Source organism: Lissotriton helveticus, chromosome 5_1, assembly GCF_964261635.1.
Source record: "Lissotriton helveticus chromosome 5_1, aLisHel1.1, whole genome shotgun sequence".
Classification (NCBI taxonomy): domain Eukaryota; kingdom Metazoa; phylum Chordata; class Amphibia; order Caudata; family Salamandridae; genus Lissotriton; species Lissotriton helveticus.
Window position 1 is genome coordinate 912,767,164 of NC_136065.1, and position 12,779 is coordinate 912,779,942.

At 46.0% G+C, this 12,779-nt stretch overlaps 1 protein-coding gene across 1 annotated transcript in view; it reads right to left on the reverse strand.

Annotated features, from left to right (window-relative positions):
• Positions 1 to 12,779, reverse strand: part of LOC144752568 (poly [ADP-ribose] polymerase tankyrase-2-like) — a 281,081-nt gene that overhangs the window by 59,606 nt on the left and 208,696 nt on the right. Inside the window, exon 15 of the mRNA XM_078640457.1 lies at positions 1,451 to 1,616. Coding sequence (XP_078496583.1) covers positions 1,451 to 1,616 — 166 coding nt within the window. The remainder of the gene's footprint in view (positions 1 to 1,450; positions 1,617 to 12,779) is intronic.

Here is a 12,779-nt window from a genome sequence, read left to right on the forward strand (position 1 = left end):
TCATTTTCAAGGTGGTCACTGGCATACAGAATTCAGCTTGGCTCTGGTGAAAGTGTAGAGATCAGAACGGATGTCAGTGTGGACTGTGTAGTGGGTTTCAAGGGGGCAGAATCTGTAGGCAGCACTAAGGCCGCCCGAAATGTACTGAAGAGATGCTGCATAGCAACTTTGGAGGCTGCTATTTGCTGATGGTTCAAAGAAGGCTCAGGAAATTCAGGGCACACCAAGACAAATTGCGGGACAGGGTCTTATTTGGGTGAGAGTGGAGGAGTGTAACTATCATGGCACACTTGCACCTTCGCAGCAGGCTTTGACTGACATGATGAGGTAGAGTCTCGCTTGGCAAGACCGTGCTCATTACTAGATTGCATGGCACACTTCAACCAGGAAGTGGACATTTTACAGAAGCGGGCTGAAGACTGGAATGGTGACCTGGATTGTGACTTTGAGAATGATGTGTGCTTCAATCGTGACCTATTCTTAGGTTAGACGACTTTGAGCATCGCTTGCTAATCCAGAATTGCCTTTGTATGCTTAAGGGTGCACTTGTCGGACAACTTCAAGAGTCCTGGCTGGAGCTCAAGCACAACAAGCACACTGTGTGCGGATTCAGGACTGGCAACTACTTTTTGCAGTGTCAGCATGGCTTAAATCCTGTCGCTTCAGTGGAGACATCCTTCCTGAGCACACAGTTGTAGACATCGGAAGTCACTGGATGACCAACAAAGCTGCGTGAAAAATTCTGGATCCATGTTAAAAGGCAGAGAAAAAAAAGAAAAGAACAGATGTCCGCTTTCACTACGTCACTTCTATGACAGTATGGAGAGACAGCAGAGCTGTGCTACACAAATTATCAGCACATTGAAGCACCACTACAAAAATCTTCGGATCCAGTCTGGTGCCAGGGCATATTGTACAAATGAGACATTTCCAAATATAAGTACCCATCAGAAACAATTCTTTTGTGTTAATAAGACTCAAGCATGTTAGGAGGTAGGATATGTAAAAACAATCTTATCTGAAAGGAATTCTACAAGCACGCCCAAAATACTATATGCAGTAGAAATTTGAAGTAGTGTGCCCTCTTGAAGAAGTGATGTGCTCAGCAGATTCTTCGAACTTCGTGATGTTGAGGTAGTTTCAATAAGGTTAACACACTAATAAATGAATACTCCGGTTTGCTTGAGGACAAGTTAATACTGCTGTTTAGTCTAGCTCAACGACACAGGATGATTCAAGCATGTCTGTCTATCAAAGATCCACAACTGGAGAAGAAACAAACTGTATGTTCAAGGAGGTAATTCTTTTTTGTGCCTAGATTGAACACAAGGTTTAAAAAATATGGGAATCATAAGCAGCAGCTATATATGATTAAGACTATCCATACTATTCAATTTCGCAAATGAACAGCTATGAACTGTATGTAATATTCATAATATACTTTGCATACCTTTAAGAGAAGCCGGCATATTTCATATTTTCCTTTCGCTGCGGCTTCATGCAATGGTGTGAACTTCCATAAATCAGAAACATTTACAACAGCGCCATGCTTGACTAGCATTTCTGTTACTTCATAGTGGCCATAGGAACATGCATTGTGCAAAGGGACCAGACCCCTAGAATGAAAATAGAATACAGGATTACAAACGATTAAAATTGCAGTTTTATTTATCACACAAATTAACTTTTTGTATCAGTTCACAGCTAAAAGAATATAACAAGAAAACTACAAGTCCATATAGCTCTCTTTCTCCATCTCTCACACAATTCCTTCATCCACCCATAAAAATGATTGACCTTCGCTTTGGTTTTTACCCAAAAAACAACAAGTTGAATAAAGTTTGTAATAGTCTGAATGGCATACCACAAACCAAACTTGCATTGCCTTATAAGTACTGCAAGTGATAGTTTTGACTTTTCTTTCTAAATTTCTTTATAAAGTATTTCTAATTTTCTTGTAAGATATTTCCTGTTGTCGACAGGCTGGTTGGTACAGACCTCTCTCTGCCCTCCAACAACAAGAAAAGGTCCCATTGATGTCTGCGGAAAATGTGTGCCTGTGCCTTGAATTCATTACAGTAAGATGTTTAACCATGTCTTCAGAGCAAACAACCATCACAAGTGTGCAAGGGAGGTACTGATCTAGCCCCAGAGCAGGGCTTGGTGGTCTGGAGGGACACCCCAGATGCAACCTCCTCATTGAGAATGACTACCGTCAGCTTGCAGGGCTATAGAAGACCCAACAGTGGTGGCAGGGATACATTTTATAATTACAAGGAAAGCCTTCTTACCCATATGCTAGGGAGAATCACCTACTGGCTATCCCACCTTTTTTCAAATTAGTCTACCAGTCCTCTGAAACCTGGTCATTCGCCCATCTATGTTGAACATGGATGTCACGTGTAAACATATCTGCGTAATCAAAGGATGTGGATGGAGTGTATGATTCATGCTGTCATTGCCACACTAGAATCAGTTCTGAATGTGCTACATTCATATGGTATCTAAAATGGAGGGTTGAACAGAGCCAAGGTAGCACATGTTAATTGCAGGTCTCCTCCCGGACACTCCAGAAATCCTTTGTAGTGGGAAATACTTTAAAGTGTGCAAGAGAGGAGACAGAAGGCCCTTTAAAACTTAGGGACTTTCAATTGCCCTTTTTTGGTTTATTGATAATAAGAAGGACTATCCCCACAGGTCAACAGATAATTATGTGGACAACCACCGTTTTTGTTTATACCCTTGTTTTGGGCCCCTACAGTCAGAAGACTTCTAGCTAAATCCCAACTACCTGCTAGCACTTTGTAAGAATTTGGCTGGACTAGTCTGACTGGAATAAGCAAAAAGGCCAGTAATGAACCGAATATGCCTCTGATCTGTTGGAATACCCAATTACTGTATAAAAATGGAGCAGAAACATCCTGCCAGTGTTCCAAGACTTCTCTGGCAAAATATGGGATCCCCATGCTAGTCCATAACTCAAACTGAAGTCCAGGGTTGGAGTATTTATAGGAAACTGTTTTTTTATATAATACACCAAAAAGAGAAATATTGTGTAGACAGTCCAGGCATCCCTTACTAGTGGGCAGGTGCTTTTTTTTGTGGTAGTGTGGTTGAGCAGTATTAGGCTTATAAAGAAGGAAATTTAGATATTTGTTGCATGCACACAGCCAATAAATGAGACAGATAGACAGAAACACACACACACAAAATAAGGAGATCCACAACAATGTAGTAAAATAAAATATTTTTTTATAATTTGTGGCACCAAGAGCTTAGTTATTGGGTAAGTACTTTTTAAAATAGCAGTTTTGAAGAAAACAGGTACAAGTATTTGCATTGTCTCTACTGTTGTAATGTTATCCTATGAGGAAAAAAACATACTGCACAAGGGTACTTAGCAGCAACTTACAAGACTAATCTTCTGAAGTTAAGGTAAGTACTGGGCAAGGTCCAAAACCAACATGTCACCTCAGGAGGCTCTGGGACGTCCGGGTGCAGAGGTGCATTTCGGCATTTAGAATCCTGTTGATTTTAAAGGGAAAAGGTCCTGGGACAAAGAGGCTGCTCATAGGGACTGAGGGGCCAGTCCGGCTGACCACAGGGGGGCTCAAGTCTCCCGATGCTCTAGCACTTAGGTACACCATTGGTCTACTTCTCTTCGGGCTGTAGGGCTTGGGTGCAGTGGTGCTTTGAGGTGTCTGGTTTTCCCTGCAGGAGACACTTGCGGTAGAGGGGGCCTGCACAAAGAAACTACAGGCAGCAACTAGGAGACCAGTCTGGGTAATCCCAAACTGGGGTTTGATTCTGGAGGGTCTCAGGACCTCACTGGCACCATTGGCCCACTTCAACTCGGGCTGGGGGCACGGGGGTGTGGCGCTTTCTAGCGTCAGGTTTTTGGAGATCCGGAGTACCAGCAGTTCTTGGGTGCCTGCAGGGGAGCAGCTCCGCTACTCCACAGGAGATCCTGGTTGCTTCTTCAAGTACTGGAAGTCCTTCCAGGCCTTTTTGAGGCAAAGCAGATGCAGGACGAGTCTTCTTTGGTGCAACTGTTGGAGACAGCAGGCAGGCTAGCAGGGTTGGCACCAGATCAGTTGCTGCTCCTCCGTTATTGCTTTTCACGGCTCCCCAGTGTCCTCCTTAGGTGACTAGAATCTACTTTTCTGGTGCCAGGGGCTCCCCTAAATACTAAACTAAGAGGTGTTAAGGAGAGTGATGGGTGGTAGCCAACTGACTACTTATACATGGGGTCACTACACCCCTTATATGGCCACTTACTCTGGGAAGTGGACATTACCCTGTCCTAGAGTTTCTAATTCCGCCATCACCAAGATGGAGGAATTTTCCTAAAGGGGTACATCAGACAGCTCACCATAGTGGTGTGACTGGCCTGGCAGTGAACCCCGCCTCCATTCAAGTTTAATTTCCAGCCTGTCCTGGTGTCAAATGGGCCCAGGGGTTGGCATTTCCCTTGTCTGGGGAAGCCTTAATAACATTTCAAGGGTGGCAGAGGTCTTTGAAATCTTTTGTCTTGATATGCTAATTACAGATCCATCCTGCTTGGAGGAGGGGACAACACCACTGGCCAGACCAGGCGTTGTTTTGCCCTCAGTGGGCGTAGGCTCTCACCTGCAGGGGTTCAGAAACCTCGTCTGTGGTGGTATGCTGGTCTACACCAATCAGCCAGCACACTAGAGGCTGGTAGGTTTTCAGGGGCATCTCTATGGTGTCCTCTGGGTGCATGAATTTTTTTATCCACCACTACAATCAGTGTGGGTTTATTAATACAAGGATTTTGATACCAAACACTATAGGATTTCAGTTAAGCTATCATGTAGCTGCTGAACTTGTTTTTACCAGCATATTTACTTAAAATGGGGTTTCTGTTCACTTGTGACATCCAAGAATTGATTTAGAGATCACAGGGTCATATCTGCTCATGCAGATATGTCCACACATGTAGCATAGCGCATCCTGCCTTCAGGCTGCAAGCCTGCTGTAGGGTTAGCTTACCTATACTGCATGCAGTGACTGTAGCCATGCACACAGGGATGGTTGCCAAGTTGTGTTTTCACGGTTATCTGCACCAAGACATGCAACCTGCAATGGCACTCTCCACAAGTTAGGTGAGGGGTCCCTTAGGGTGGCACAATACATGCTGCAACCCTTAAGGACCATCTTTAGTACCCATGTCCTGGCTATTTGTGGTGCCATTTACTGGGGACTATAGGGGTGCTAAAGGTATGGCTGTAGGAAAGTGACCCTGCTTTTTTGTGCCTGGTATCTGGTGCGAGTTTGAATGAAAGTGTACCGAGTTCCTGCTAACCAGGTCCCCAGTACCAGTGTACTTTCACTAAACTGTACCATTGTTCCACAATTGGCACCCCTTTAGGATCCCTGTAAGTCCCTAGTAACTGGTACCTCTGGTACCTAGGGTCTTGGAACTAAAGTATGGGCTGCAGCACGAATTGTGCCACTCTAGGGGGCCACTCACCAAGCTCCTGCAAACTGCCCATGCAGCCTGCATTTCTTGGTGCAGCTTAAAACGAATTCAACATGGCACACCCCTCCTGCGTGCCATGCCAGCAAAGCACTGCATGTGATATAGGTAATTCACCCCCGACAGCAGGCCTTAAGGCAGGGGACACTATACCAAAAGTGTGGCACTATCTGCGTGAGTGGATGTGTCCCTTTGATATCCAAGCAAAACCTTAGATATTACAAGAGCACAGGGAATCCATGATGAGTACATGGGCTGGACACTTGTGGTTACGAGTTTCTCTTGTTACATGATGGCTTCACTGTACCCCAAGGTGTTTGGTACCAAACACCTCATCTTAATAAACCCACACTGATGCCATTGGCGGATTTATTAAGCAGTGCATTCAGAGAGATGCCCCATGAAAACCTAGTGATTACTAGTGTGTTAACTGACAGGTCTCAACCAGCCAAACACCATAGACTGGTTTCTGACCTCCTGAGGTGAGAGTCTTCACACTCTCAGGCCAGGAGCAAAGCCTACTCTGGGCAGAGGTGCTCGACCTCCTCCACGCAGAATGTGCATTCCAGGGCAGGAAGCTTCAAAGGCCTGGTCGCCTTTGTTGTGCAACCCATGCCCCTGTCCGGCTCCCACTTTTGGTGGCAAGACAGGCAGGAAAATTAGTAATATTAGGAGGTGTGCCCACATTCAGTCAGCATCAACCTGAGGGCAGGCCAGTTGGTCTAGACTCGCCTTTTCAGATTCCTTCATCTTGTTTTGGACAGAATTAGTATTCTAGAGTCAGGGTTATGCCCGCTTCCCAAAGAAAGTGGTCCTATAGAGGGTGTCAACACCCTAAAGGTAGGTAGCCCATTGGCCACTGCCTGTCACTCCCCTTAAATGCCCCTAAATTTAATATTTAGGTGGCACCCCTAAACCAAATAACCCGGATTTGACAAATCAAGAGAAGGACGAAAAGAGTCACTTCCCAGCGAGTACTGCAGCAGAACTGTGAACTTTTGGCACAAAACCCTGCCTGATCTCAGCCCTTTCATGACCATCGCAACAGAGTGACTCATTCTGCGAGTTGGAGAACTACCATGGTTTGGGTAGCCTGCCAGCACTTCAAAAATCACCTACAGTCTCCCTTGGAGTAGAGGAGCTAATCCCCTGCAGTCTGCAAGCACCGACAAGTAGAGTCTGGTCCATCGCATAGCAGCACCCCAAACCAACCGACACTGCAGGTGACAGAAGGTACACATGCTATGGAGGGTCAGATCTATTTCCCTACAGAGCGTGAAGGCACCAGGGCCAACCAGAGCATGCAGCACCAAACCCCGGGGTACCGGAAGGCCTGCACCCAACACCAATAGAAAGAGTCCAGTCAGGATTCCCACTGCACCACGACCAGTCAGCCATGAAGGGATGTAAGCATCACCGAGACCCACTTTGTGAGTGGCCCAGCTGCCTTGATTTGGACCCTGCCAGCTGTTTGTCGCGGACTACGAGGGGCATCTGTGCGCACCCAGCCCAGCTAACCACTCTACACTATAGATGCCTTTCCCCGGGTCCCAACAAACCGGATGTGCCCCCTTGCTCCAAGACCCCTTGTGACCCAAACACCATTTTGAGAGCTCAGACTTGCCCTCAAGTCCCAGTTTAGCCTGTTTTTTGCGTGCCCCTCTTCACCACAGCACGCTAGCTACCAACCTCACCAGCACCCTGCTCCCGATAAAACCAGGCGGTTCCAAAATAACTGCTGGTAGTATTTTGGACCTTGGCCCACTACATCTCCGAACCCAGAAGGTAAACCCCCAAAACAGAGTGCACCTACCTTTATGCATTTCTGACTTTTCCTTGCATAGGATAACATTGAGCATAAACGTGCACACATTTAAAAGCTTTAATTACCTGTACGGATTGCTATTGAAAACAGTACAACAAATGCATAGCAGTACCATCTGATAAGCCTAACTGCTTGCCCACACTACCACAAAAGAGTGCGTTAGTATTATCAACTTTAGTCTCTGTAAGGCAATTGGGGACCCACTGGATTCTCTGCACAGTGTAATTCTTTTTAGTACACTATATAGAGAGCCGGCTTCATACAATGGACAACTGAGGGAACAATTGTACAATTTTAGGGAAAGAGATCTGGGACTTGGATAGCAGGAACCCGGTGTACTTTGTCACAATTGCATCAAATATCAGACAAAAAGTGGGAGTAACCTTGCTAAAAGGGTCACTTTCCTACAGTATTCACCACCAACTCTCCATGCCAGGGTTGGGACCAAAAACCTAAGAAAAGCAAAGAAGAACGCCTAGAGGGCCTGCCAGAACCCTACTTCAAAGAAGAGAGCTTATTGTCTGCTAAAGTGGAGTATTCGAGATGATCTTGTACAAGGTAGACATTGCTCAGGAGAAGAGACAGGACAAGCCGAAGATATTCGGCACCACACCAAAGAAGGAGTTGGGCCTCACCACTTTGCAAGGGTGAGGCCCTGCACTCCACAAACTGTCTCCATAGTTGAGCCGAATGGTGTAACCCAGTGGATCGATGGTTCTAGTCAGTTCCACAGTGAATACTGAGCACCAAGAAATCTTCAGTCACTAGGACAAACCAGAATGCAATCAGAAGTCCCCAAGAAAGCTAATAGAGCACTAGGTTAAAATCACATCTGTGGAGAAGCCTCAACCAGGATATAAGTACTCTCAGTTACAATAAGGGTTAAGCACCCTTGCATCTTTAGGTGGTGGGTTGGATTCTGAGCCAGAGGAAAAACCCAAGCTGCAAGATCCACCAGGCTGTGAGCACCACAGCTTCCTCGACATATGCTTGTCCTGTCTCAGCTTACCTTTAACACTACAACACTCACTGGCGCATTTATCACATGAATCTTGGACAGCAGGTCAAGACTATATGCGCAGCTTCTTCAGGCCAGTTCGGGCCCGGGAGGTACTAGCCCAGTGGTTCTTAATCATTTGACTTTTGTGGACCTCCACTTAATCATTTTGGGTTCCCCCTGATGCATTACTGGAAGTCACTGACCCAGGCTTAAGCAATTTGAAAGTTTCAAACAAAATAGAGAAACAAGCACTGATCAAACATAACACAAACAGTGAAGTATTTTATTTAATTCACAAACAAATAAAAACATCTAAATGTACTCTTTAAATGAGAAGGTTGAGGCTTTTCTGAAGTCAACTGAGACCCCTCATTGTCCATAATATAGTCTGCACTTGCACGGCTCCCACAAATCAATCTGAGGACAATTAAAATGTTTGAATTTAACCCGTTAACCGTGGCCATTTTTTCGCGGCAGTGCGGCCGTTTTAAAGAACGGGCGGGGCTGCGACAGCCGTTGAACGTGCGCAGCACCAGCCAGGTAGTGCTCCGAACGTTCAACGGCCGACGGCAGCACTTAACGGGTTAAAATGTTTCTTCTTTATTTATATACACTTTATTTAGCCAATATTATGTTTCAGATTTGTAAGTTGTAGCGGAATCCCTGAACAGACGTTGCGGACCCCAGGGGGGTCTCTAGCAAAAAGGGTAAGAAACACTGTAGTAGCATTTTGCTTGTTTCCACCCAAGGAATAGTCGATGAGTGAGCTGTTTGAACTGTTTATGTTAGAGTTGAGAATTAATTGTGACAGTGCAAAACATTTTGTGCTAACGGGTAGAGTGTGACCACAGCGAACAAGTTGCTTACCTTCGGTAACACTACTTTCAGTTGATAATATTTCTAACCATAGCTTCCTGACCTTTAGTACATCTGAAGGCAGCAGACTGGATCCGGAACATTTCAAAATATTGGTCACGCTTGCTGGTGGTAGCGCTATGTGACTATACACAGACTTTCTGCCCCGGAAGTGACAAAGTGAGCCTTATACATATGCCACTCCTACGCACAGACATCAGTTTCTTTCTGGACTGCCTGCGCCCTGGGATGCAAAGCCCAACAATGATCATTCAATACAAGTGTGCAGACTACTAAACTGGGAAATATTTAGATTGCAAAGGAGACCATTCCACAGACCAGGGAGGTAGGAAAGTGGTGAGGAATCTGAGGTTAGACAGACTACCTACTATAGCGAGCATTACTGAAAGCAACTAACTTGTTCTTCTGATGGCTGTGTCTAACTGCAGATTCCTCTTTGTTCGAACAGATATCAAAGCAGTAAATTCCAGGGTGGTGTGTCTGGAATGGCTCAAATCAAAAGGTACTGCTAAATCTAACAAGTGAAACATCTTCCCGGCAGACCTGACTGTCAAGGCAGAAGTTCTTTGAGAGCACATGCACAGACACCCACATTCCAGCCTGGCAGATATCAAGTACAGGCACTCCGTATTCCAATGCAGTGACAGCAGCCTTGGCTCTAGTGGAATGGGCTCTCAAACTTGAGGGAGCTGCCTCTTGGTCAGCATGTAGTAGATCTTGATACACAGGACTATCCACATTGACGGAGTGTTTCTGCACTGCTTTGCCTTTCTTTGTCCCAGATAACCCTACAAAGAGTTGATCGTCCACCTGGTGGTCTTAGGTGCGACAGTGTAGAAACCTAAAGCTAGTCAAGGGTATAGCTGAAGCAGTGTCTCTTCGTGGTGTGAAGCAAAGAACATTGCTAGAGTGATGGATGTCAGGCGTGAAAAGCGGTAACAAACTTAGGCAAAAAGACCATCCTGATCCACAGTACCAATGACTGGAAAGGAGGTGGTATAAGGTGACTGCAGAAAGTAAGCTTGGTTTTTACTCATGCAATGAGCCGAAGCCAATGTGACCGGAACATTTTTCAAAGCCAGGAAATTTAATGGACAGCTGTGCATGGGTTCAAATGCAAGGCCTGACAAAAGTAAGAACCAAATTAAGATCCCCACTGTAGGACCACAAATTATTTTAAGGATATAAATTAGTTCAACATTTAAAAATCTCATCAAAACAGGTAATTTGAACATGGATGGTTGCTCCAGTAAATGTAAAAAGGCCGAAATGGCTGATAGATAACTGTGCCAAATACATGCTCTTCTGGGGTCAGAGACAGAACGAAGAGGATATCCAATGGATCAGCATTGTGGGTGTCACACCAGGCTGCAAACAAATTCCAGCGCCTGGTGAAAAGACTTAGTAGAAAGACACCTGGCAGCCAGGACAAAATCCAGAATTCTGGAGGAAGAGCCAATGAAGTCAACTGTTACTGCTCAATTTACACCTTGGAGGAGCAGACTGCGCAGGTTTGAGTGCAGAATCTGCCATGCTATTATGACAGGAGGCCCCCCAATGCAGTAACCTGATAGCAGAACAAATGCTCATGCCATAAGGTTCCTGGTACAACACTCTCCTGGCCCAATCCAGAGCCACTAGAAGAAGTCAGGGTTGGTCATTCCTGATCATCAGAACACTGCCAGAAGAGGTAGTATTGGGAAGGTGTACAGGATTTCCATGCTCTACACCATCCGGAATGTATCTCTGTGAGAAAGCTTTCTTGGAGGAAAAGTCCAGGGCACAAAAAGCTTTGACATTGCTGTAGGAAGCTGGTTCTGTATATACTATACCAAAGTGAGGTATAGTGTGCACAGAGTCCAGTGGAACACCAAAGGTAGGCAGAGGTAAAATTAGATAGAACCTTACTCTCTATTTGTGGTAGTGTGGTCGAGCAGCAAGGCTTTATCAGAGGACAGTGTTAAGCATTTGTTGTACACACTCGGACAGCAAATGAATTCACACACTCAAAGACTTAACTTCAGACCTTAGTTATTTTATTTCTGGAACCAAGCAAGCCTGGCACAGGTAAGCAAATACTTTACAGTAGTAAATGCTGATTGTAAAACAGTTCAATTGCAATTGTAAATGTACTGTGGTTTGACTTGCAGTATTGCTTCACAGAAATGCAATCACTTGTAAATACAGTACATAGACTTGAATGGGATTTTCATTAAAATAGCAGGTAGGTTACTTTTGGATTACTTTTCTTTCTCAGTGCTGTATGCAGCACTGGGACATTTCTTGTAAACAGGTGAGTAAAAATGTTTTTGTTAAATCGTACAATTTTAAAGAATTTCTTTAGGTTTCAAAACGCCAAAACTTTTTCAGGGAAAAAGTGTCAATGTTATCCTGTGGAGGAAAATATGGTTATCGTTTTTTAGGTAAGTATTCTGTAGTGGGAGTTGAGGTAGACTCAGGGGTCCCCCAGGGTCAGTGATGCACTCTTATTACACCTTCAGCAGCACTAGAGCGGCCGGTTGCAGAGTGTTGAGGCCTAATGTTATCCAATGGGGGATAGGGGGCTTCCGGTTGGTGGCTGCTGACAAGCAGGTCACTGGGTTGTGGGAGCAAAGCTCCTGGACTTTAGCTCCGGGCAAATGGGGAAACAAATTAGCACAAAAGGTGCACCCTCAGCGGCACTAGGGCGGCTGGGTGCAGGGTGCGGTTTCGACATCGGATGCCCTGTTCTTTCCAATGGAGTACCACAGGTTTTCAAAAGCACTGCAGGCAGGGAGACAAAGGACTTCTGGGTCTGACCACCACTTCGAGAGGGAAGTTGGTAAGTTAGGGGTTGGTTAGGCACCGTTGGTTTGGGCACACAAGGCCGTGGGGCATCGGGTGCAGGGGTGCCTTTTGGGGTCATATCTTACTAGCTCATGGTTGCGGTTAGAGGGGTCTTCTGGATTTAGACTGCAAGCGTCAGCTGGAGGCTTGAGGCAGGTCAGGGGTCACCGGATATCGGTTCAAGATCGCCAGGGTGACCTCCTTGTGTCGTTTGCCCACTCGAACTCGGGCCGTGGACGGCAGGTGCAGAGTGGGGCGGATTCGCAGTTTCAGACTGCTGCCGGAGGTTACAGTTGAACAAATCCGGTGTTCACAGGGTGTTTCAGGTTGTTGGCTGCAGGACACACCGGGATTTCGCGGGAGCAGGTTTGAGGGAGAGGTAGGACGGTAGGGCTTGGCCCAAATCAGTGGGCCTCTTCCTCTTATTAGCTGCTGCACAGCTGTTTGGTCCTTCTTTTCTTCTCGTTTCCTGTCTGGATATGAGGAAGCAAGGTTCAGGGTTGCCCCTAAATACAAGATTTAGGGGGCGTTACAGGTAGGTGAAAGGCAGGGACCAATGGCCTATCATGCCCCCTAGTGGGAGGGGGGCATGTGCCTGTCCCTGGTTGGCTGAGTTCCCCCATCTTCAAGATGGCGTGGACTGAGAGTTGTGCTTCAACTCGCCTCCCCCACCTGAGGGGTGGAGTTAGCAGAGGTGGCCACACCTCTCTTCCTCGCTTGTAATTCCCGCTGGTTCTCCTGCCCAAAGTGGG